This window comes from Cydia pomonella, chromosome 2 (assembly GCF_033807575.1).
Source record: "Cydia pomonella isolate Wapato2018A chromosome 2, ilCydPomo1, whole genome shotgun sequence".
NCBI classification, from domain to species: domain Eukaryota; kingdom Metazoa; phylum Arthropoda; class Insecta; order Lepidoptera; family Tortricidae; genus Cydia; species Cydia pomonella.
This window is the reverse complement of record NC_084704.1, coordinates 9,918,066-9,944,473: the sequence shown is the minus strand read 5'-3', so window position 1 is coordinate 9,944,473 and position 26,408 is coordinate 9,918,066. Positions and strand designations below refer to the sequence as shown.

The 26,408-nt window shown below is 35.0% G+C and overlaps 4 protein-coding genes and 1 pseudogene across 4 annotated transcripts in view; 2 read left to right on the top strand and 3 right to left on the bottom strand.

The window, feature by feature from the left end:
• The window catches only part of LOC133533762 (microtubule-associated protein Jupiter), a 175,107-nt gene extending 163,862 nt beyond the window's left edge, over positions 1–11,245 (bottom strand). Inside the window, exon 1 of the mRNA XM_061872814.1 lies at positions 11,066–11,245. Coding sequence (XP_061728798.1) covers positions 11,066–11,124 — 59 coding nt within the window. The 5' untranslated portion in view covers positions 11,125–11,245. The remainder of the gene's footprint in view (positions 1–11,065) is intronic.
• An 806-nt stretch (positions 11,246–12,051) lies between these two features.
• LOC133515650 (receptor-type tyrosine-protein phosphatase epsilon-like) lies at positions 12,052–14,040 on the bottom strand. Its single transcript, XM_061848220.1, has 2 exons — positions 13,624–14,040; positions 12,052–12,129 (listed from the first exon to the last, which is right to left on the bottom strand). Exons 1-2 carry the CDS (start codon positions 14,038–14,040, stop codon positions 12,052–12,054), a joined length of 495 nt encoding a protein of 164 aa, XP_061704204.1.
• A 575-nt stretch (positions 14,041–14,615) lies between these two features.
• Positions 14,616–15,440, top strand: LOC133515649 (tyrosine-protein phosphatase non-receptor type 1-like). Its single transcript, XM_061848219.1, has one exon. The coding sequence runs from the start codon at positions 14,616–14,618 to the stop codon at positions 15,438–15,440; it is 825 nt and encodes a 274-aa protein (XP_061704203.1).
• Positions 15,441–16,683: 1,243 nt separating this feature from the next.
• LOC133515648 (uncharacterized) lies at positions 16,684–18,851 on the top strand (annotated as a pseudogene).
• A 951-nt stretch (positions 18,852–19,802) lies between these two features.
• On the bottom strand, positions 19,803–22,328 carry LOC133515647 (tyrosine-protein phosphatase non-receptor type 9-like). Its single transcript, XM_061848217.1, has 2 exons — positions 21,535–22,328; positions 19,803–19,854 (listed from the first exon to the last, which is right to left on the bottom strand). The coding sequence occupies exons 1-2, from the start codon at positions 22,326–22,328 to the stop codon at positions 19,803–19,805; spliced, it is 846 nt and encodes a 281-aa protein (XP_061704201.1).
• Between the last annotated feature and the right edge of the window lie 4,080 nt (positions 22,329–26,408).

The following is a 26,408-nucleotide window of genomic DNA, read 5'->3' as shown; positions in this document are numbered from 1 at the left end:
TCCCCAGTTGGGATCTGCTCTAAATCTGGAATGACACCCGCGGTGCTGTGCCTTACCACACAAAGCGAGATGACATTCACAATGCCCATACCTCTGTTTTGGACGTAGTTTAAGGACGTACCCGGGTCCATGCCCAGGTCGATCCTCGATTTCCTTTCGTGGACAACATAAATAAAATGACAACAATAAATCAAGCGCCAGTGATGTCAGGAATGTCAGGATTATTGTTACGTGCGCCATATGTTTGTCGATGTGACAAGTGATATCCTGCAAGGGCCTATGTGGCCTAACCTCACCAGATGCGTCTGCTCCGTCACTCCTCGACTAGTATAAACTAAGTTTCAAATGTGTAATATGTACAATAAAGTAAACCCCTTTGAAAAAGGTTTGAATGTTTATCACCTAACGTAGTCAAACGACAGACTATAAGCTATAAGCACATGTAGCATTAGACAATGCAGTGGCGTTGCATTCGATTACAAAGCTGCGGGCAGACGGCGCATAGGGCTTCCTGGAACCCGATGCGATCCTGTTACTGTCAGCCACCTAATCCTGTTATACGATACGCCAACTGGTATTGTTATTTTTTAAGGATAACCCCCATTAAGTGGTAAAGTGCTAGGCTAGGGGGTATGGGTGAATTTAAATCTGCTTGACACTCCCTAACCTCTTTAACCTCTTGTCTGTGTATAATATAAGGATCATGACCGAATTTTTAGTAATCCTTTTCATTTTTTTTTTTTGAGAACAACAATTAAGCTGATCGTTCTGACTCTTCTATAACGTACTAACAAAACGTCATTAGGACAGATTTTCTCATACCCGCACGTCAAACCATTACCTACTTTTAAAAGTGTCTCTTCCTAGTAGGTACAGTCAAGGTATTAAATATCGATACGGACAAAGTGACAAAAATATGTACACCCTACTTTAATATATAGGCAATAAGGTCGTGTATACATATTTTTGACACTTTGTCCGTATCGATATTTAATACCTTGACTGTACTGTATCCATTTACATACTTCAAACCAATTATTCTAAAATTGAACATTAAAGGGATTAAAAAGCAAGAATTGGATTTTATATCCAATATGTTCTATTTCGGGCATATTTACGCACGTCACTTCTCTCGTCTATCCTTTTTTACAAGCTTTTAAATAACTTGCCCTGTTCTGTTAATTAGTTTGGGTCAAATCCTAAAAGCTAAATTTGACCCACTTCCCGATTTCAGATTGAGCTGAAAATTTGCATACATATGTAAATCGGATGACAATGCAATTTTATGATGATATGGAGCTGATCTGATGATGGAGACAGGAGGTGGCCATATACTCTACGAAAGATTTGTTTATTAAACCACCTTGTATGCTTTTTACACATTCCTACAGAATCTACATTAATTTCATTTAACTTAACAGTGACAGCAGCTTTATGTATAATTGATGATCAAACGAACTTCTTGAAGTGAAGTTCGATCGATATTATATGAGTCACTTCATTTGAAGATATAATTTTATATTAACCATGTAGTTTCCCTATTGTACAGATAGCATCGCACACATTTAAGAGTAACTATTTTGATTAAAACTGTGGAAACCAATTTCCGCCCACTTCCGCTTACTGGTTACCTGCGTGCGGCGACCGCTGCGCTCTTCATTATTTTTAGAGAAGGCAGGAACCAAAACTTATATCAGGGCTCTAGGGTGGGTGGGACCTTATATTATATCTTCAAATGAAGTGACTCATATAATATCGATCGAACTTCACTTCAAGAAGTTCGTTTGATCATCAATTATATTTCGTCACTTCATTTTTCAGATATAATTTTATATTAACCATGTAGATGTTTAGAGATATAAGTTTTGGTTGAAATAAGCCGAAAGCTTTGGCTGTCTGAGTATCTGGTTTAAGTTAAGACGTTCCTCCTAACTAGCACATGGACGCCGGGACGTCCCAAAGAGAGAAAAAAACTTCCCAATTTATATGCCATGCCAATGACCGCAGGATTTTATTTTATTTACTGTAAGTTACGTATACACCGTACTAACATTAGAAATATATTATTAAAAAACATCATAGTGAGACACTAAAAACATATATCTATCTTAGTCCGAAGTAAAATAAGTCATTCGGGTGAAAATTATTTGTTAATGTTAACCATGGTGATAAACCGAAATATTTAGTATTTTTATTTATTTTGATGTTTTGAGTTATATTATTTAAAATCGTATTTCAGTCGTTTAACTTTAACCAATTCTATAATAAAAGAAAACGATCTGATGATCCTTTTTTATGAAAACACGTGATACTATTTTAATTGACTGCTAAAGAAATCCAGAAGTATGGTAAATGAAACTGAACCAAAATTAAATCAATGCTTTAGCGAACAACTGTGTAATGGGTTGTGTTTTAAGCCATCAAGTAATTGAAGTTATTATCACTGTATCGAACGCAGAGTAGCCCACCTGCGTAGACTGCAGACCAAGTTCAGGACATAATATGTGTACACAAGTATACTGTGGCAATTGAGTTATGAAGCCTTGTTTAAAAGCACAAAGAAAGTTTAGGTATGTAGGTTCAAAATAAAAAGTACATATTAGGTATGTACACATGATACATTCACTAAGATTCTATACACTTTGTGGTCTACTTTACATTCAGTTTAATTCGATTTCAAAAAGTAGAATTAATTCATAAAACGTCAATTTATGAATGTATGAAAGTTCACTAGCGGTCCTTGTCCGCGATACGGAATTAAAGAAGACAGGCGGTACTACTATTGATATCAACTTTAGACTCGTCTAAGAGTAATAATAACTAAAATAAGACGTAATTTATGTCAACGATACAACCCAGCGTTACCTCCAGACAGGGTAGGATAGGTTGTATTCATTGAGCAGATGGCGACAATGAGAAAATTCAGTTATTAGGCTCATGCACACGCATGTCGGCTTACAGCAGATCCTGCTGAACGAATAGTGACACAACGAGTCTTTGTAGATACAAAGACTCACGCGGCCTAGCGCGTTTTAAGATTTTTAATTTAAAAATAATAGTTTTTTTTTATTTTATTTTCTCCAAAACGTGTCTAACGTCATTAAAATGCATTAAAATCTCTGATCTATTCAAGAAGAAATATATTTTGGATTTTGTCAAATGCAAAAATCCATCATGTTCTTGAAATATAAGAAATATATGAACGTGCATAAATCCATATGCTTTCGGTTAAGATATGAAAAAATAAATTTATAAGGCTACTATAACTACTACTCAACTTTCGAAGTTATTTCTTATATAACATTATAATTTACCCAAATTGAAATGTTCTATTATTACGCTCATATTGCATATAATAAATAGGGCAAGGGCCAAGGCCCATTAATGACATCGGAATATATTTAATTTTATATACCTAATGTATATTCGAGCTACTCGTATTACGGTGCTAAGTTAATAATAACCAGTTAAACCTGAGTAGGTAAAGTCAGCGTACAACATACATGATCAGTAATTAGCTTAATAAACATATGTACATGACTCCATGTGACAAGTCTTTTCATTCGAATAAAGATAAATAAGATGACCTTTTTTCTTTTATTAAATATTAATGACAGCATGACACGATTGACCATATTTGCACAAATATCGGTGCTGTAGCTGCTATTCTCTCAGCGCAAACTAAACTAGCACAGCAATCAACCACGATAACAATCCATAATTTTTCACGTATTAATTAAGCATCAAATCTCAAATGCCCTCTATTTTTATTTTATCCAAATATTCGCTCTGTCGGTAACGAAAGACATAGACGTAATGTTGTATATTTTTATAATGTATAAAAAATACACTTATAGAATAACTGGCATAATAAAATAAAAAAATGTATTGCTACTGTGGTTGTATTGCGAGTTTAGAAAACAAATATTATATTTAGTGATTCGGTCTTAATTTTATGAATGACTATATTAATTATACAGTAGTATAATTAGATTACAGATACTAAATGTATATGTACATATATTTCAAACTTAGCAAAAACATATTGCATAACCGTTTTGAGTGTTTTAAGTCTAGTGAACGTATTGCATAGTACCATCGCAATGGCTGAAAGAGTACCGCGACAGACACATGAGAGTTGAACCATACATTTATTTATTTATTTTATACGATTTCTATTACCTAATTAATTATTTAGTTATTTAAGTAGTAATCTGAGGGGTAATCCTTTAAAGGATAATCAGAGGGTAATCGTCTTGTTGTTTTAATACAATTAAATAAATATATGAATAGGTATTTACCTAGTTACCGATTATTTACAACCATAAAAATAAACACTCAATGTCTGTGAGAGATGCGAACAAAATATCTTAATATGTGCAACTCGCCAAAATGAAGAGAAAACCATATTCTGATTAACTCAGATGGATGGTACTCTAGTGGTGCTTGACACTGAGCTCTTGCAAATTGTTCTAGTAAATTGTGATGAAAAAACTCGTCTTCCTCTAATTCAATTGAAGTAAGTGTACTTATTATAATTCAATGATTCAATTGAATTAATTATCCGGCATAACTTTAAGAAAAAATCTAATTTTCAAACAGATAATAAGTACTTACTGGCATCGCCAATAAGCGACCATGACGATTACTCATTTATATCAAGTTTTGTTATATCTTATTTTGAGAAATAAAGATTCTTAAAACTGATATTATAAATAGGTATATTTTGATATAACTATTCATTTGGTTGACTCTTTTTTATGCGATTTAATATAGGAGTAAACCAAAGTTGCCCATAACATTATTGACGTACGTAGCCATATTTTTATAGTTCGATTTATGAACGTTTCTGCATATCATAATGATTTAAAAATCGACACCAAAAAGTATGCACTGTCAGGGCACCACTATACATATTAACAAGATATTTTATCAAGATTAAGTTTAGAAATTGCTTTCAAATCCATTACAGGTCTTTTATGACATATAAGAGTTTAAATATTGTACGTCAGAAAGAATATACTTTAAATAATACTGTGACGTGATGTAGGTACACGTAGCAATTCCCACTTTTAGAGACAAGTTATACCTACCCAATGTATTAATATTATATTTATGTGGGTAGTGTAGTATAAAAACAATGTACTATTGTGTTAAATACAACATTTGTGAGTCGCTTGTTGATTTTCATTCAACCTATGGGCGGGGATTCATACTTCTTTTTTCATTTAATACCGTACTATGGGTTAGGTGTGAGTAAAATTTGGATATATTTTAAGTGTTGGGCCGTCTAAAACCAAATAAAAAGAAAGCCTCCCTCGGCTTTATAACACAACATTATTCCCATTTTTAAGGCAATAAATTTCCCACAAAATATATGGGTATTATGAAAAATGCACCAATATGAATGGTTAGGCCCTTTGTTTCGTTGTGCGTTGTGCATTATCCGATCTTTTGGTTCACGACCAATCGCCGCGCCGGGCGAAATCGGTGTTCGAAATACGAACAGACTTTCCTTCGTGTTGGTTCACGACCAACCCCCAGGATGATTTTTTATGCCTTTGTTTCGTTGTGCGTTATCCGATCTTATACCTTCGTGTTGGTTCACGACCAACCCCCGGGCGAAATCGGTGTTTGAAATACGAACAGACTTTCCTTCGTGTTGGTTCACGACCAACCTCCAGGATGATTTTTTCCATCGTGTTAGTTCTCGACTAACCTCCAGGATGTATGTATGTCCTTCAAGTTGAAGGATTGCACAACGATTTTAAAAACAAATATATGTATATTGCACAACGAATTCAATGAAATCTCACAGTTAACGCCATAGTAGGCAACGAAGATCGTTATAAAAAATGTGGTCTTGTGCCGAAGTGTTCGGCAACTAGACCGAGGTGTGGACGCTACCACGCACAAATAAAGAATGAAGAGCGCAGCGGTCGCCGCACGCAGGTAACCAGTAAGCGGAAGTGGGCGGAAATTGGTTTCCACAGTTTTAATCAAAATAGTTACTCTTAAATGTGTGCGATGCTATCTGTACAATAGGGAAACTACATGGTTAATATAAAATTATATCTGAAAAATGAAGTGACGAAATATAATGTATATTATTTATGTAAGTATATCATACAAAGTATATGTTTAAGTTTATGATTTCATTATATTATATTAATTAGTATTTAATTTGTAAATAGTAGGTAGTGATATCTTATTCTCAAGTACAAAGCCTGCACCTAAGAAGTCTCTTTTTGACCCAGTGGTTGACTAGTAGAGAATGCCTTAAGGCATTAAGTCCACCATATGTACTTAATATTTTATGTGCAATAAAGTATAAAGAGACATGATTATAAGTCGTGCGCCAGATGGGTCGGCAGAAAATTATTGCCTTATTAGTATTTCACACGGCGTATACGATTTGGTACTCTTATTTCGATAAAGACGACTTGATCAACACATGGGCAGTAGGTTTGACGAAATAATGGAATACACGACACAAACATACCCAACACCAAAATACCCACGCAAATGCCCACACATGTAAACCTATAATACATGTAAACCATTATTTTGAATTTTCCATGGTCGGGTAAAAACGCATTACTTACATACCAACCAGAATGGTTTGCGAAATTTTTTGCCATTACTTAATATCAGAAGAATGCTTAAAATTGCGACGGATATCGCAATGAATAGAAAGTGTCAATACAATGCCAATCCAAATGTAACAGACACTAATCTAGGGACAGGCGAAGGATACAATTCTATTGTTTTAGCGAGAGTCCCTGGGCAATTGTGGAACAGGCGAGGCGAATCACCAATGGTAAGACGACGATTGTCAGTCTGGCGTAATCGTAAATCGTATATAATCACAAATAATAGACCAGCACTGGCCGGTTTTGGAATACCTACTAGAACCAATGCGCCGAAAGTGTCTTCCAGCCTGTAATACCTTTCTATTTGAAAAGGTATGTCTAAATGTTTACAGTTCTCGTTCAAAATGTCTCTTTTTGTTAAGGTATTAGAGAATGGTAGACCCACATTAATCACTTGGTCCATAACAGATACCTACTTTTGACGCGTAGACTGATCCGCTACTTTTGATGCTGATTATAAAATATAATACGCCGTTATTAACTCTAGTGTTTACTGCCAAGCTTTATTTATACCTACGTAAGCTGTAACCTAAAAAGGCCGGCCGCAGTCTTATAAAGTAGTTTTATATCCGCGTGGGCATAAGAATTGTTGATAAAAAGTGTCCTGCGAGCTGCGACTTTTTAGTTTTAGTTATGACCAGTCTGCTACGAAAAAAAGTAACCCACTAAACGGGGTCAAAGGAGTTTTGGCCAGGATGGGACACTCCGACAACACCAATTGTCGAATGTGTGGTGAAGAGTAAGAGACAGTAAGACACCTAATGTGTGAATGTCACGCCTTCGCCAGACAAAGAATGACGGACTTTGGAGGAATTCAAAAGGCTACCCATAAGCTCCATCATCCGGCACATGGAAATGGTCAAAAAAAGCTCTTGAGTAGCTAATGGATCTATCCTTAGGGAGCAACTACACAAAAGATCCCTATGGTTCGAAGTGTATCCGCAAGGGCCCCCGAAAATTAGAAGATAAGATAACCCACCAAACCCCATGCATATACCTAAACGGCCATGATGACTACGAAGGTTAGCTTGTTGGCTATAGCTACAGACCACCCGTAAAAATTCAAATCTTACTTACATCAAAATCAAAACATGAATTTACATAGTAGGTACTTAAGGATCTAGTATTACAGTCAGCATCAATAGTAGCGGATGAAACAACGCGCCAAAAGTATCTGGTATTCCGGATAGCTTTCCAAATATACTTAGATAAATCTCTAAAATGTACGCTCAAAAGTATATCCTTTACAGTCTTAATTGTTCTACATATAGAACCATCACTTTTTGTTAAGCTGTTACAGAATGGTAGATAAGTACTTTGACGCGTTGATTGATCCATTACTTTTGGTGCTGACTGTACAAAATGTTTGAGCCATAATACAATATTACACTATCCCCTGAAGAAGTCTTGATTATTCAAGTCTCGAGTTTCACCTATTTTGCAGGTACACATTAGCACACAAAACAGTGCAATCTCGTATCCTTAAGTGCGCTTCGCCAAAACCTTGGAGTTATTACTGTCCTAACTATTACACAAGTGCTCCTAATTTGAACAAATAAACCATTAAAACACAAACAAGCTCGCCGTTTACCTTACTTGGTAGTCGCAAGGCGAAGCCCGCCTACGGCCACCGGGCCTAAATGAATATCAACCTGCCTACTCCTTCAATTAGCCCGAGTTGAGAGTTGTAACACTGCATAACAAATCCTGGCGCCAGGAAGCATCTTTAGCGACGCGTTCATCATGTTTAATTTGTTTAAATAAGTAGATTAGGTATCCTTATCTCAAGAGATAGGTACGGGCTATCCGCGAAATCGAAGTTCGTCAATTGCGAGCATTTTTCTGTCACTCTAATTACGTCTTAAAGAGTAAAAGATCTCCCCAATTTGCGAATTTCGGTTTTCGCGGTAGGCCACCTGAGCAGTGCACAATGGGGCGTACCCCCTAATAGCGTAACGAGATGTTAACAAGGGCACAGCAAGCTTTTCGAACAATGAAAATATAAAGGGGTCTAAAATAATGATGTGTTACAAAGCAGCAAAGATGTTGTTAGCGTCAAGTGCGAGCCGTGAAAAAATCTATCTATAATCACAATAGTTAAATTTAAAATCTTAAGCATAGGTAATATTAGATTAATACGAAATAAAGCATGAGGTTCAAATACGCGTAGACGCGTGTTTGGCATAGCAAATGTAGGTATTTGCCTATGACTTCACCTCAGCACTAAGCAGATAGTGTAAGCAAAATAAACACGAAAGAATTTACTAAATCACCTGTATTATTCATAAAATATGCAATTTAAAAATAACTTCAAAGAAGCATGCAAGCAGCTTATTCTAGCTGTCAAGTTTAAGAATGTTTTTGCCATTAAAAGATGCTCGACACAAAAAAAAGCGGCCAAGTGCGAGTCGGACTCGCCCATGAAGGGTTCCGTACCATTTATGACGTATTAAAAAAAACTACTTACTAGATCTCGTTCAAACCAATTTTCGGTGGATGTTTGCATGGTAATGTATATCATATATTTTTTTAGATTTTTCATTCTGTTATTTTATAAGTTACAGGGGGGAGGGGACACACATTTTTTCACTTTGGAAGTGTCTCTCGCGCAAACTATTCAGTTTAGAAAAAAATAATATTAGACACCTAAATATAATTTTTGAAGACCTATCCATAGACACCCCACACGTATGGGTTTGATGAAAAAAAATATATATTTTTTTTAATTTTATAACGTATTAAAAAAAAACTATTTACTAGATCTCGTTGAAACCAATTTTCGGTGGAAGTTTGCATGGTAATGTATATCATATATTTTTTTAGATTTTTAATTCTGTTATTTTAGAAGTTACAGAGGGGGGGGGGGAAACACATTTTTTCACTTTGGAAGTGTCTCTCGCGCAAACTATTAAGTTTAGAAAAAATGAAATTAGAAACCAAAATATCATTTTTGAACACCTATCCATAGATACCCCACACGTATGGGTTTGATGAAATTTTTTTTTTTTAATTTTATGACGTATTAAAAAAAACTACTTCCTAGATTTCGTTCAAACCAATTTTCGGTGGAAGTTTGCATGGCAATGTGTATCATATATTTTCTTTAGATTTTTCATTCTGTTATTTTAGAAGTTACGGGGGGGGGGAACACATTTTACCACTTTGGAAGTGTCTCTCACGCAAACTATTCAGTTTAGACAAAAATGATATTAGAAACCTCAATATCATTTTTAAAGACCTATCCATAGATACCCCACACGTATGGGTTTGATAAAAAAGATTTTTTTAGTTTCAGTTCTAAGTATGGGGAACCCCCAAAATTTGTTGTTTTTTTTCTATTTTGTGTAAAAACCTTAATGCGGTTCATAGAATACATCTACTTACCAAGTTTGAACAGTATAGCTCTTATAGTTTCGGAAAAAAGTGGCTGTGACATAATCGGACAGACAGACGGACATGACGAATCTATAAGGGTTCCGTTTTTTGCCGTTTGGCTACGGAACCCTAAAAAGGTGATGTGAACCCCCGCATTAGTCAATTCCAACTTTTACTGTCTAGGAATAGTAATGGAATAGGGCCTAATAGGATTTAAATAATAGCAGCTTTAGATTTGTTCAGAAGTTTGCTCTGAATGTTCATAAACTGTAGCAATTAAACGCCTTACATTTGTCTTTTAAAAGTTTACAACGTCTGAAAGGCACACTCTGTTAACATTTTCAAAGGCGCAATTAGCCAATAATGTTTATTGACTTTATTTCTAAAGCTTTCTAACTTAATTTAAGTTAATTTACAGCAAGTTTATTTCACTAAGAAACTAAAACGGCTACAAAGGCTTAATATGAAGCGGGTTTCATCCAATTACGATGGTACTTCCTACGCTTTAATGATGACAGGAGAATGGAATATGTAGCTAATAAATGAAGCCTTGATTGTTTCAATTGCTCAGTGCTTACCTACAGGAATTAAATAAATAACATAGGTACCTATCTCGTAAATTGTATTATTCGTTCTTAAATACTCGAATTATTTATATCAGTGCTAAGAGCAGGTACCTACAGTATGCATATGCAAGTGCGATTAAGAGGCAAATAGCGTTTTTCGATTTGTCCATGTTGGCGGTTGCAGTTACTTGCATATACCTTTACAGGCTGTTTAGATGGATAGAGTGATATTTGTTCATTTAGTGAGCCTAGAGATCTCTAACTAAATACCTACCCAGTATGTTACTTTATTGTTTTGAAGAGTAAGTAAAATATTACGACATGTTGATTATGTGCCAATTTAAAAGAACAAACAAAAACATAAGGTGCTGCAAATTTGACACTGAACACTGACCCTTTACCACATATTCAAATGGATCATGATACTAGTAAAGTTCATTATCAAGATATATACGATAACAAATGACTTACTTTGTAATCAAACTTTTCGCATCCTCCGGATATCCCACGAAGATGAGAGTAGAAGACATGACACTGAATATTTCAACTTTAAATTGTAACACGAAACAACACAAGAAAAAATATACGAAATTAAATTTTGCAAGGTCAAACGACCATATCGGATGTTAACTGCCAAAAATGTTATGACAATCAAAGAGAATAGGTATAACACTACGCCAAGATGACACTATGACAATCTAATGTTTTATAAAACGTGCCAGTACGAACGACTCAATATGTCGGACTGCGAGATAATTTTATGACGAAGAAATCGTGGGTGCAAAATAAGTAGGTGGTGTCGGTTGCTTTGAATAATGTAATATCATAATTCTGTATTACTCATTTCCCCTCCATCAGGCCTCAAAATTGCTATTCATACATAAGGATGTATGAATTCATTCATAATGTAGCCATGCAATTTTGCAGCTCGCTGTATATAAGTACTATGACACGTATAAGATGAAACAAGTCGAAAGGAACAGATTGGCTAGATAAAAGTTATTCAGAATTTGATCGAACATACCTAAACTGGCATTAGATTGTGCGACCTTTACAGGAAAGTTTTCGATATAGAAAGATACAACTTGGCAAATACTCAGCAGCAAAATTGATGACGCTTATAATGTGACGTTTGAGATTACCGTGTAATTCTAATGAAAGTGAATTTACTTAGTGAATAAATTGTTTATTACAAGCATATAAGTAGAGAATAGCATACGAATGAAATGTAAAGTTGATAGCTTTTTGAAAACAGAATTAAAATTTTGAATAAATCGTTCTTGCACAGTAACACATAAATATGTAGCTTATACTGGTTACTAAAGTTATTTGTAATTTATAACAATAGGCAATGGAAAATACTAATTCGATAAGAGCCACAAATCCAGGAAAACCCTAGCGTTTTCCCCACTGAAACTGAAACAATTATTTTGTTATTTATAATATTTATAATGAGGTCATATGAGCTCATAACTCTTATTTATAAACCACAATTTCCTGCGGTTGGGTGGTAGCTCGGATGATTTTTCCTTCTCCTTGCAAAATACAATAGAATTTACAATTATTATTTTTGGGTAACACCGAGTCGATATCAGCAAATTGAACTAGCATTCCTTATCATTAATAAGGGAATAACGAGTTCCAACTCTCTGAGCTCGTTAACTTTTAAACAAAATTTATAGCTTTAATTAGATTTACGTGAGTGGTAGGTAAGTGCCGTTCTTACTGCGTCATAGTTCGAAACTGTATAGAGTATTTAAGGTGCTTTAGTGTGACTTCAAATCACTATCATGCGTCTTATGTAACACGTGTACTTGGTGCAATAAGCTACCGTGTCTCTGGGTCAAACTATAGTTAGTGTCAATGACTTAGCGCGCGAGCGCCTAACGTTTAAAGACAGCAATACACACGCAAGTAAATTTCTTAACTTAGAAAACAAAATTCGCTAATTACATTCAGGTTGTTGCCTTTGATTATCCTTTTCTCCACCTTATTGGTATTAATTATTTCAGTTTTGATGATTCAATATGAAAACTAGTCATTGGAGGTCTTAGGAATATAAAATCTAACGGCATAAAAAGAGACTACAGTAATAAATTAAGCTTTATTCAATACAAAAAACATAAATCCCTAATACTGTAACAAAGAATTATTTAAAAACTAAATCATGGCAAAAAACATAATGTTGCGACAACAATAAATAATGACGTCTTTGTCCACGTAAACTTTGTACTATTGATAAAACAAGATCACTAGGAATTCAATTAAATAAATATTTATGAGCTCAAACTAAAACAAAATGCTCATTAATTATGTTATCAAGATGTTCGATCAATATAAACTCATCTCGATATTATTTTATAGCCACTAATTGATAATTAATAGTCACGCTACTGATTTTATCGATGTTACCCAGAACGGTAACTAATTTATGGACTAAACCCATTGGCCCAGTGGTATTTGATTGAAATCGAAGAATATGCCGACATTAACTAGCATAAACGAAATATTTGAGTGAGACTACAGTAATAAATGAAGCTTTATTCAATGAAAAAAACATAAATTCTTAATACTATAACAAAGAATTATTTAAAAACTAAATCATGGCAAAAAACATAATGTTGCGAGCACAAAAAACAATTCCGCCTTTGTCTACGTAAACTTCGCACTATTGACAAAATATCTGTAGTTCCGCACTCATTAAATTGGGCAAAGCAGATATCTATAGCCGCGAAAGTAGCAGCTCGGTTTAACCCAGAACTAGAATGCACCAACATAGGAAGGAAGTCACTTTGATGATGCTCGGCTTTCAACTGAGCTTTTTTCACTTTCACAAAAAAGTCATAAAATCTTGCAGGATCTTGAGGGACACCCTGGGAAGGCCAGTCAGTGTACGCAAAATGTTTCACTACCAACGAACTGCCACTGTCATTTGTTACATGGAGACTAGAGACAACATGATCTTTAAAGACTTTAACTTTTGTGGTTTTAACAGAACATTCACCAAAGTTCACTGATGTCCGCTCTACCTGACTCCAATACGGGAAACAGGCTTCTAAGTCTCGTTCCACTATTCTGGTGAGCATCACAATCACTCGTATCTTGTTCGCGAGTACCATGGCCCACCAGTCCTGAACAGTCTCTCGAAGTGGCGCCTGGCAAAGCAGAAATTTGCCAGGAGCTTTATATCCATCAACCCACGAAGCGTTGATGAAATCACTTCCATCTCTTTCAGGGACGATCACTCGATTATAATCGAAGCACTCGTTCAAATGTCTATTTTTCCTAGTGTTTTCGGGGAGTTCTGCTACGCTGCATGGCAACACAACACTTTCCTTCAAAAGTTTCCGGTGCTCGTGCTCTAAATTGAATTTCTCTTCAAATGTTCGTACAGTTGATTGGTATTCCTCTTCAGAGCTGCTAATTTTGGTCGAAGTTCCACCCATATTTGATCACAGGACGCCACTTGTCTTGACTGAAGCTAGAGATCAAATGTTTATTATTAGCTGAATAGGGATAATTTATAGGTATATTTATTATCAATTACTCATCCTTTACGTAAATAGGATGCGTTGTCATTACAAGGATAATATGTAGTGCTTTAATTCAGGGTTTCTTTACAAATTAATTTATAGAGATAACAGTAGTCTCGTTTGCTATTTAAGTATTGCTCAGAGAATGTCAATATTTCATAGTCCAATAAGCAATATTCTATATGAATAATGATCAGTCTTTAGTAATTAGACGTAGGCGTTAGTGAACTTCCTCAAGGCGGTCTTATTGCTTTGATTCATTCAGTTTTGAACTTAAAGCCAAGCAACAAAAGATCTAATTTCAATTGAACAAACGTAAAGGTAGCAATCTAAAAATAGGTTTTAAACGATCAATCATACTAGACGTCAACGTTGCTACAGGTTACCAAGCAACGTTCAGTCTTCTATAGCACGCCCTTACGAAAGGGTGCGGGATTTTAGATAGAATACAAATAACTTTCACTTAGTCTAACTTTTCCGTCAAGACCATGAAAAAACTGCCGCTAGGAAACCAAAATCTTATCAACCTAGACACCAAGAGCTTCATCAGTTTTATGGAAAATCCTAGTTCTGTTTCACGAATCCTGCAAGAACACACTGAAATATCCAAGAGAATTAACACTGAAGGTTCCAAGAGTCAAGAAAGAGAGAAAACTTCAGGTGATGTGAAGCTTATAGATTTTTTATGTGGCTTTGGAAAGACAATAACAAACAGTTTGAGCAGTGATACCACCAAGTTTTTGTGCATGGTCCATCCCACTAGTGACAAATTGTACGAATTTTGGAACATGATTTTGAAAACAGGCAGCCGTGTGATAGCCGTACTGGCAGCTGAAGATGAAGTTAACAATCAATACTGGAGGCCAGATGCGGATGTTAAGTGCAAGGAGATTAGGATCAAAATTGTTCGAATTGTGATGATGGATTCTTACAGAAAGACAACGCTGCAGTTGAAGCAAGACGGTGAAGTTAAGGAAGTAGTGCACCTTCACTACACCAAGTGGCCGCTGGATAACATATCCCACTGTCCGAGTCAATTGATAAAATTTATAAGTATTGTTAACAGTATAAGTGCTGAAGATAAAACTGATCAAGGTGCTCCAATAGTCGTCCAATGCAATGATGGTGCTAAGTCCAGTGTGTTCTGTTTGCTAGAAATGTGTATAAGTGAATTTAGAAAAAGTAAAGTTGTGTCTGTAGCAAAAGTTTTACTGAAAATGAGACAAACCTACGGAAGTGGTATCAGTGAACCTGAAGATTACTTATTTTGTTACAATGCGCTATATCATTTTGTTACGAAATATAAAAACTAAATCGCCTTTTTGACAGCTTTAGATTAAATATTTAAACCTTAAAAATTCCAAAATAAACTTGTGATTCTCAAAGTGTTCGTTGAAATCAGCTTATAAGGTTATAAAAAATTGTGTAATAGATTGAATTTTGTAAAAGGATCAACTTCGATTTTATATTTACAAATAAATGTGTCAATGATTTGATGAAGTATTATTTACATCTTCTCAGAAGCCATTAGAATGATAGTCTTACCTCATAATCGGTCCTTGTTAATAAAAAATTATATAAATAAAGTATACAACAATACAACAAACAAATTTAATTGGATAAATATTTATAAGCCCAAACCGAAACCAACTGCCCATCATTAATTCCATAAACAAATTTAATGAATATTAAGTCATCTTGATATTATTTTATAGCCATTAATTAGTAATTAATAGTCATGCTGCTGATTTTATCGACGTTACACAGAACAGTAACAGATTTATGGACCAACCCATAGGCCGATTGGTATTTGATTGGAATCAAAGAAAATGCCGACATTTACTAATATTTAAATGTACACATTCCAGTTTGATGTCAACAGGAAACCGCAACTACATTCTCAAAAAGTTAAAGACGTTTGAAATATTTTCGACATCATTAATTAATTATTCATACTTCAATTACGCATCATTTTGTTATTTTCTTCACTTCATGTTTTTCGAGATTTGCATTGAAATAGGATTCGCGAGATAATTATCTCATTATTTGTTTTCAAAACAGCAATAAATAAATTACAATATAATTTTTCATTCGATTAACCACCAATGAATCCCATTAATTCTAATAAGTTTCTTGGCCTGAAATGCTTAAATGATTTTTGGTTCAAAAGCCGCTTCTGAACTTGATCAAGCTTAGTTTAGTTTGGACTTGCCTTTAATACTCTCTTGGGGTGCACAATCTATGTCTGCCCAGCAGGACCTAAGCAATTTAATTTGGCTAATGTCATTGTAAAACAAAGTCCCGTAAAAAAATTAACGAGCGCTCAGCGGGTGGGTTTCTCGGAGCACCAAAAGTCACCAGACTTCAATGGTAATTAATGTTTTACTCGCAAGGATTTACATGTGCCTACAAGCTCATTACATTTTAAATTAATTAATTAACCACTGGGGTGTCTTCGTAAACTTAACAATTAAAACAGTAGCCACCGAGAGACTAGTTCAAAAGCTACTGCCTTAGGAAGAGGACCAATTTAACAGCCGTGATTTGTATACAAACATGAATACAGAATTCTCAGATATTTCGGCCATGGACTTTTTACTTTTGATGGACGATCCATTCTGCCTCGACCGCATCCATGAAGAATACAATACCATTGATCTAACCCGGACAAGTTTTGAAGAATCTGGCAATGAGGCTGGTCATGGTGGATGCTTACAGCTGGTACACCATTTTCTCCGCTGCATGAAGACAGAAGAAAGGTACCCAGGTGCTAATTTTATAGACGGCTATAAAGCACACGACGGGCAGCGAAAGTATATATGCATCAGCGACCCTAAAGAAGAAGACTGCGAAAGATTCTGGGAATTAGTCTGGCGGCGTGAAGTCACAACTATCGTGAAGACATCCCGAAGAGCTGAGGAAGAAAGCTACCGGTACTGGAGTTCCAGCGAAGACAGTGAGATAGAGTGTGGAGGATTCAGAGTCAAGACTTTGGAAATCGAAGAGAAGTCTCGTTTTACACTAACAGTGTTGCAACTGTTTGACCGTGCAGATCGGGAGCGTCAGATACGCCATTACGAATACAACGCCCGGCGTAATATCGTTGAAGATGGCCCGTTCGTGTTCTTATCATTTGTGTGCAGTTTGAACAACTTGTATGCCATTTCAAAGGGGGATCAACCAGTTGGGTGGAAGCCTGGAGCTGTTCTTGTCCACTGCAGAGATGGTCTCAGCTGTTCAGCAGTGTACTGCGTCCTCGATATTTGTATTACCCAGTTCAAGGGCACAGGCATGTTATCAGTAGCCAACACTCTACAGAAGCTAAGACAGCAAAAGTATAACTGCCTGAACAATATAGAGGATTACACTTTTTGCTACCAAGCCATTCATGTGTATGTCTTAGGAGAATTGGGATGGAGCCAAAGATATTTAGACGAAAGAGGATCAAATTAATTCCCTTTAAAATGGTTTGAAAGCTCAATCATGTGATTTGTTAGTAACACTAATAATAAACTAATTTTTCCTTAAATAGTATTTAAGGTAATCGACCCAAGTTATTCGCTATCGGTTGACCCTTCAATAAATATTGTACCTTAAATCGAACGTAATAAGGCTAGTTTTATCATATTCAGAGAAGTTTCCTTCATCTGAAGTGTTTGTACTCTAGTGCATTCACATTAAGAACCAGTATTTATGCTATATGGACTTTCCATGTACAACTGGTTGAACCTGCATGAAAACATCTAGTCAGTTTTTTTGTTTAAAAATGATTGTATGCAAAATCAGAGCCTAATGATAATAAATGAGACAGTGATAGCACACCTAATATTATGGCACAAAACTATTAAGTTTATGAACATCTTAACACACTTATCTTGTTATTTTAATGTAAAATTGTATCAGATTTGGGTATGGCAGTCATTATTTATATGAAAATAAATTTATAAAACCTTACATAGCAACATGACATAATATCGACTGTTTGCTTCGCATAAAAGGAAAACATTGAAACTTTGTTATGCTCCATTAATTCTAAATGTAACTCGGTATCTTTCGGGAAACCCACTTTTAAATCATGCACATAAATTGGCTTTGTTCCATTATAGTAGTACCTACTTGGTGTTCCCGATCGTGATATAATCATGAATTCGAAATAACTTCGCTTCAGTACTACACTGGCATTGCTTACAGACAGATCCATATCCGAAGCAATGGAGTCTCTTGTAATCGGCGAAGTTTTTGGTGCAGTGAACAGTAGAGGAGACAATTTTATCCATGACATTTGCCGCCATGGGTGTGTGTCCCTGCTCTTCCGAGCTGGATACTGGTTGGACCAGCACAACGAATCTCTGGTGCGGGAGTACAATTATGAAGGACGTCAGTGTGTCCACATAGTAGTACAAAGTCATAGAGGGCAGACGGCAGTGCAATTACTGGAAGCCTTGATGGACATGGGAGCAGACCTACATGCACCAGACAGAACTTCTGGAAGTACTGCCCTTCATATTGCGGTCATTCAACAGGATTACGAGCTGGTGACTTGGATCTGCAAGCAGACTGCCATGGACTTAGAAGTTTGTAACTACGGAGGGCTAACTGCTTACGAGGTGGCTTATAAAAGAGGTGACCTCAAAATGATGGACATCTTCTTGGAATTCGGCGCAGACTGTCATCAGCCGTATTTAAGTGAGAGTGAAAGTGAGTGTAGTGGAAGTGAGAACTAGGTTAATCAAGGTTAAAGTTATTCAATAATTAAATTAGAAATTAAGTGTTTTGGGTCTGATCTCATGTATCGATTTTGGTAATCGTCTTTTCGAATTGTGACTAATGGTTGTGTATTTCGCATTTACTAGAGTTTTATAGTATGTAAGTAAAATTCAATTTTTGATTACTAAAGAATTTATTAAAAGCTACTTTAAAATATTACAGTTTTTTCTTTTGGGTTCCCAGCTGCATCATCACCTGTAAAGAAAGCATAATATTAGAGATATCGTTACATCTGTGATTTCTAAAATTTCGAATTTTGGTGGGCCAGTAAAATAAAAAGAGTCTCTAAGAATTATTTGCAACAATTTACTAAACTCTAAATAGCTTTAGCAAAGGATTCTTCTAGATGTAGAGATTGATATTTCTGAAAGTCTGAAAAATGTATACAAAAATTAAACAAACAGTCTTGCCTTAATCAAATGAAAAAGGTGCGTTGAGTTTATATTCTTTGGTTTGCAGCTTTTCAATTACTGTCAAACCTTTCCATTTCTTCACTGTTTATAAATTCTGTAGATTGATTTAAACTTAAAACGTTTCATTGTCTAGCACGTAGAGCCCTTTGACGGCAAATTCCTGATAAAGAAAATATTTAATTTAATACTCAATATTGTCTAAAATGGTAGTGATATATTCAGTAGAGAAATTAAAGAAATTCAAAGACACGGTAGTGTCTTGCACCAAATAGATGTTCGAGACATGTTACGGTAGAGGAATATGTCTCTATTTTCCTATTATTCATCATCATAATCTACACATACCTTTTGATGATCTCGCAAGAGTCCTGTGGCAGTCAACTATATTTAAATTTAGAAGTCGGTGATTGCATCTTAGCTCCTTAAGTATTATTAATGAATAATCAGTCTTATTTCTCTTACGATGTTGCCCTCGCCTAGATAATCGATAAATGTTTAGGTGGTTTTCCGGGGAACCAGTTCCAGGACTGATGTATCTTCCTGGTTTCTGAAAACAAATAATATGAGTTATAGATCTGAAAGTTTTAAAAATAAAAACAAGTAAAGAAAAGCCAAACATACATTTCTTCGGTTCTCCGAAAGACATATTCCTCGGTTATGACGTTATAGGAAATTATTCCTATTACACCTGATATTTTAATAGCTATCTTCTGCCCCCATTCAAGATGATTCTTGGCTTGCTCTACCATTTCTATGATGACGTCTCTAAGTGTGTCCACTGGCCATTCAACAGGGACAAGAATTTTGGGAGTTAGGAATTGATATTGATTCATCTTTACTTCTGAAAATCATCCCAAGGCGATTAAAACAACATATAAGTTAATCTTACTCACTCACACATATACGATTATATAATTTATGATTTAACACAGAAAAAATTTGAAAGAATCAAAGTCTAATATACTTGTACTGAATTTAAAATTTTCGCGCCAAATGATGCGTACAAAAAGCTCACATCAGTCTATAGTCACTGTTAGAAAAATTATAAATTCAATGTTTTTCTAATCAACCTAAATCAAAATTAATCACATAATAGTTTTATTTTCTGAATGAATTTTGAAAATACAAACCTTTGTTACTAGACCGAACAATCCAATTTTTTTCAAATATCTTCACTTCTATCACACTTCAATAGATTTTGAAAAACACGAGCACAATTTTCTTTAAAGGACGTCTGGTCACGACCGTATCGCACAAACGAATGGGGCCCCTTCGAAGTTAAGGGCTATATATATAAATTCGTACTGCCGAGGTCGAAGCAATATTAATAATTCATTCAATATCTACTTATTGATGTCAACACCATGGATTTGAACTCTGGTTGACGTTAAAAAGTAGAATAAGTATATAGAGCAGTACTTTTCCGCTGAAATAAACTACGCAGTTCATTTTCACTGTTCTTTTTTCGACTTTCAATGATATTTAATTGGTAGTTGACGAATCAGAGTTGGTGTCTATTACCAAGTACTTAACCCTTACAATTGTCATGTTTGGATTCATCAAGATGTCCACTTGAGTTCAAGTGCTTACCAATTCTTTTAACAAGAACATTTAGATCACATTTAGACGGTGCTAATAGCGTTGATTGACTTTAATGAAGTTGACTACTGGATGGAAAGTAAGAGCGTTTGTAAAGTGATCCAGCCTTGAATGTGCCTCTAATTGAGACGTTCTGTATAAATGAATCGTAAAATAGTTTATTACACGGAAAATTAGCTATAAAGTAGTAAATTTTTTATATTTTACCACCTGAAAAGTGTGTTATATAAAGTAGCGAAGTGAACTGATAACAGAGTAATAAATAATTTTGGGAGCCCTTTAGTAAAAATCACAGTGATTTTTTTAAACTTTATTGAAAATACTTACTGATTACAACCTCAAAATTATTAAAAGCTAAAGCTATTTAGATTGTTGAGTACACAATTACAAATCTTAATGACTAGTAAAAAATAAAATTACTTAATTTATAAATAAATCTTAACCTAATTTATCTGTAATTTAGCATTTGGTATATTTATCACAACCCCAATACAATACAATGATATTTCATAGAGATCTGTTATAGTTAATACGATACGTTATTAATTACAATACAGGAGATCCATTAAGGAAATATTCATAAAAAAATTTATAACAAAAATAGTAATGAAGCGGCTCGGACAAGCACCTGAACCTCTCTTGCCTTAATTTTCTTGCTGTGGTAAATATATTCACTTTCTTTGTCCGATAGTACTTGGAAATCGAGATGTCAATCGTGCAGAAGATCATGGTCCGGTCCAACCCATTACTGCAGTGCACCAATATGGGGCTCAATTCCTCGTAATATCCATCAAAACGTACTGTATTTTCCCTGTATTTTCTAACTTTGAACATCATGTCCATGAAGTCTTCGGTAGGAGGCAAGATATGACGATTTTGCCAGTTAGAGTAAAGAAAATGATAAACCGACAAACAATCTCCATCTTCGTTAACTACCACAAGCTTTGTAATTTGAAGTGTTGGAAGAATCATCCATCTTTTGACAGTGCCGACTGTTAGCTTTCCAAACTTCAATGATTTCCCAACTTCAGGATGCCAGTAAACATATCCTTTTTCGTCTTCTTCAAACTTATTCAGCATCACTATGATGTTAATTCCATGCAGAATCACTGACTCCCACAAGGCTTTGGCTTCTTCTGCAGACTGCGGGTTTTCCGTGGCTATATACGCGTCATTTTTTTTGTATCCGCCGATGTAACTTGCATTAATGACTGAGGTTTCTTCTCCAGAAAGATTCACTTGGTTACGCCGGAAGAGTAGCCGGTTTTTGGGTCCAGCGAAATCGTACGCCTTCAGTTTTGATGGGACTTCAGTCTCTAAAACTTTCTTATGCTCATCGAAGAGACGATTCATGACTTTAGGTTCACCCATCAGGTCAATGACGTTCTTCGCGGTCAATGATTTCGAGTTGAAATTCCACATTGCGGCGAATTAACACAGAACTAATTGATTCAAGTGCGCAGGGCTGACTGAAAAGTAATGCTTCAGGACCTACTATTTATACGGACCTTCTCTCCTAATATGTAACCTAGCTGATGATTAATGAGTTGAAATTCAATAATATAATGTAAATACTTTACTGATAGTCACACAAATGTTTCAGTATGACGTCAACGAAAAACCGCAATCATGGACGAATATTCATACAGGAAAATGTATCTTGTTTGTGAGTTGAAAAATTGAATCGTAAAAGTCACATGAAGAGACAAAATTAATCATCATAAAACTCAATCGTAAAACTAACATTTTCTCTATGAAATTATGGAATTAAGGTAAGGACCACTGTTTCGCTCCATGTAGAAAATATCTGATCTAATATGATATGGAACTATATGAATTTTTATATAGTCAAAAATTGAAAAATTTTTGTGTCAAATAATATACAAGTGAGACCTTAAAGTCTTTGAAATGTAAAAGAAAAAGTTGAAAACATGAACAAAATTAATTTAATAAACTGCCCGGTGAATGGTGCGCGGAATAACTCGAACACTTTCATATTTCACTTGACACTTTTTTACGAGTCTGGAAGGATCTGAATAGACTCACGCTGGGACTATAAAATGGGGAAATGAAGTGATTTTGGTTCATAATCATACAATCCGTGGAAGCGATTCCTACCCTAGCGATCGTTGCACTTCAGCAAGTCACCAAGACCCAGCATGGAAAACTGCAGCAGCTTCAACTTCGAAGACACTAAGGGAGAGCCTTCTGGAAAATCTGAGAAGGTACGCCACTCCAAAACGGTGATAATCAAAAGAAAAGCATCCGAGAGCTTCATTCGGAACTTTGAAATCGATAACAAGTTTGTCATCTTGGGAAAATCTGAGGATTGGGTCCTAATTTGGGAAAACTTTTCTGATGTTTTCTACCAGACAAGTAAAAATAACAATTGGCAGCATCTAAACTTGAACGCGGTCAAATTGTCGGAGCTTGGTATCGGAAAATTCATCGTCAAGAAACAGAAATTCACGGAAAGTGATTATACGGAATTTGAATTGACCGCCACTAGGAGACCAATCGAAAGTTCCATGAAAATGATGGGAAAACGGCGTCCAGGGTTGCATCTGAAGAAATTGATTGAAACAAGATCAGTGTCCGTTATCGAAGATTGTTTGGAAGTTGAAAATGAGATAACAATGGAGATTTTGGGCGCTCAAGAAAGTGTTTTTGTGAAAATGAAATTAGTGATCTATGCGTAATATGGTAAAATTTTGAGCAGTACTTGGTCTCAGACTCTACCGTGTCTCTGGGTATGTAATTTAAGCAATTTTCAAGAACGTAACTAAGCAACTGCTACTTCGAAATCCGGTTTTAAGTGAATAATGTATTTAATTACAAAGTTTTAATGCCAATAAAATTTCATAAGCTCACAACGGACTAGCATCATACTGTACGAGGAAAAATAAAGCAATAAACACTTTTAATTTAAAATTGTTTCATTATACATATTAGGTATCATATGAGTAACTTTTTGCGTGTAACTGAGCAACGCTTGAAATATTATCTACGTCACTAATTAATCAGCTACACTTAAATTAAAAATCCTTACATTGTTTTCGTTACATTTAATTAATTTTGAGCACTAATAGCATTTTTTACAACACCTGCTCGAGCAGTTGACTTTTCGAGCGCTGTATGTCACCTTCAAAATACACAATAATCGCATACTTAACAATATGTGTTTCATAAACGCACATGTTCGGTTAGAGACCACATAACTGCACAGATTCCACCTACACTATACTATTATAAAATATAACCTCACGGATAGTTTCTTTATTTAACTGGCCCTGTATTTCTCACTATACTGGAAACTATCAGAACGACATCTGACGCCCCTATATTAATGTAGTTTTTATTGTTCATGTAAATCATAATACTGTGATGTTTTTAAAATGATTATATTCCTCTCAAAGTCAACTTCCAGAGCAATTGTTGTAAAAAATATTGAATGCTACTTGCGAAATAAGTAACAAATATGACACTCGTGATTACGGCATTCGCTTTAAGGTTTATAAGACATTCGTATGAAGACTCGAGTGGTTGTCGCAACTCGCCTACACTCATCTTCATAAGAATGTCCCATAACCTTACGCTCGTGCCGCAATACCACGACTGTCAGATTATTTGCTACTTATCCCACATGTAGCATTAATAACTATAAAATCACTGTCAACTTATGATTAGCAATATACACGGAGAAAAAAATATTGCTCTAGTCACTATCCAGTGGATCGGCAGTCTACCGGAATCCTATGTAAAACTTTCAAGATATGTAAGACTCTCAAAATATAGTCATTCGGGTGAGCTCGTCTGTCATTCGGGTGAGTTCGTCTGTTATTCGGGTGACCTCGAGTGTAGAAATTTAATAAAATCTTATATTTAGCATAATTGCGCCGAACTTTTTCAGAGTCAGAAATTACAGAGGAATGTTTAAGGAAAATTTTCCGACTAATTACGAATTTTTACAGTCTTGCGGGTCCAAGTTATAGGGTAAAAACTGAAAAATCAAATGTATCATCAGAAATTTATACCGCCGAAAAATTTATAACACCGTTTTAACACCGAAAAAAATATTTACACCGCTAACGGTGTTACATCGGTGTTATGATAACTCCGACTTCGGTGTTAAGTTTAACACCGGAAATTATAACACCGGACTTACACCGGTGTTTTTTTACAGTGTAAAACATCATCTAGTTGATCGAATTGTGAATTTTAACCATCCTCAAACCCCCTTGAATATACACAAAAAAATGTTATCAAAATCGGTCCAGCCGTTTAGGAGTTCAATTATTACAAACACACGTACAGAATAATAATCAATGTCGTAGGTTATCGTCAGAATTCTCGCGAACTCATAAAATAATTTCTGTGAAATCGAGGTCTGAGTACTGCTTATCTATTGTTAACAGAACACGCAAAACAACAATGATCGAATTTAATATAGACGGGTTCCGTAGGATTTTAATTAAATGAAAACCTGAATCTTTCTATAAAAAAAATTAGAAACATTACCGAGCTAGAGCCATAGTTATAGAATACAAGTATGTTTGACAATGCGGAACAATACTGGTTTTGCACGCCTCACAAGCGGAGCGTTGAGGTGGTGTTCTACTCTCGACTTGTCAAAAAACCCAGTCTTTTGAAACTTAAATGACTTCTTTTTTGTACTAATATAACACTTACAGGATAATATGAGTGCACTAATATCAAGTTAAATAATCTGTCTAGCACATATGGTATATTTTATAAACAATTATTTTGTTTAATATAGTAAATAATAACATTAAAATCAACCATTCTTGGACGTCCGTGTGTCTGTAGTTATATATTTATGTATGTGTCAGAGAAATTACTCGAAAAATGTATCGAACCGGAATACTTTTTTTTTTATTATATAAAGTAATACCCTGTGCTGTTTCCTAGTTAATATTAGCGTTCTAAGTACTGTCGTTTAATTATAATTTATAAAAAACTAAAATACGACTGTGTATTTGTATATCTATATTTATATACAAATGAAGATTAGCCTTAAACTATATGTGAAAAGTTGAGATCAGCGCATGTGCCATATTATAAATATCTCACGAAATGGCGCGAAACTTGAATTTGATAAATCTTTTTTTGAAATTTCATTATCAAAAACTCTATTGAAATTTTTTATTTCAGAAGTTAATGACCGTGGTGAGGCGTGCATTTTTAGATTTTCCAAACTTTTTTATCTTATAGGTAAAATGTAAGTTTGATAAAAAATCAATTTCTCAAAAGAGAAGATTTATTTGTTTTATGGTTTTAGTTCTGGGCCTACAGAATCTTACAATCACAGTATAAATAGTCCGTCACATATGATACTAAAATACTTCGTACAGTTGAACCCTAAGTGAACTTCACACTTCGCAACATGAAGCGATTCGAAATTGTAAGTACTTATTTGATTTTATAGAACTACTTTCTTTCGAAGTTCATTTTTAGTAGATTTCATATAGAAATCTAACTATT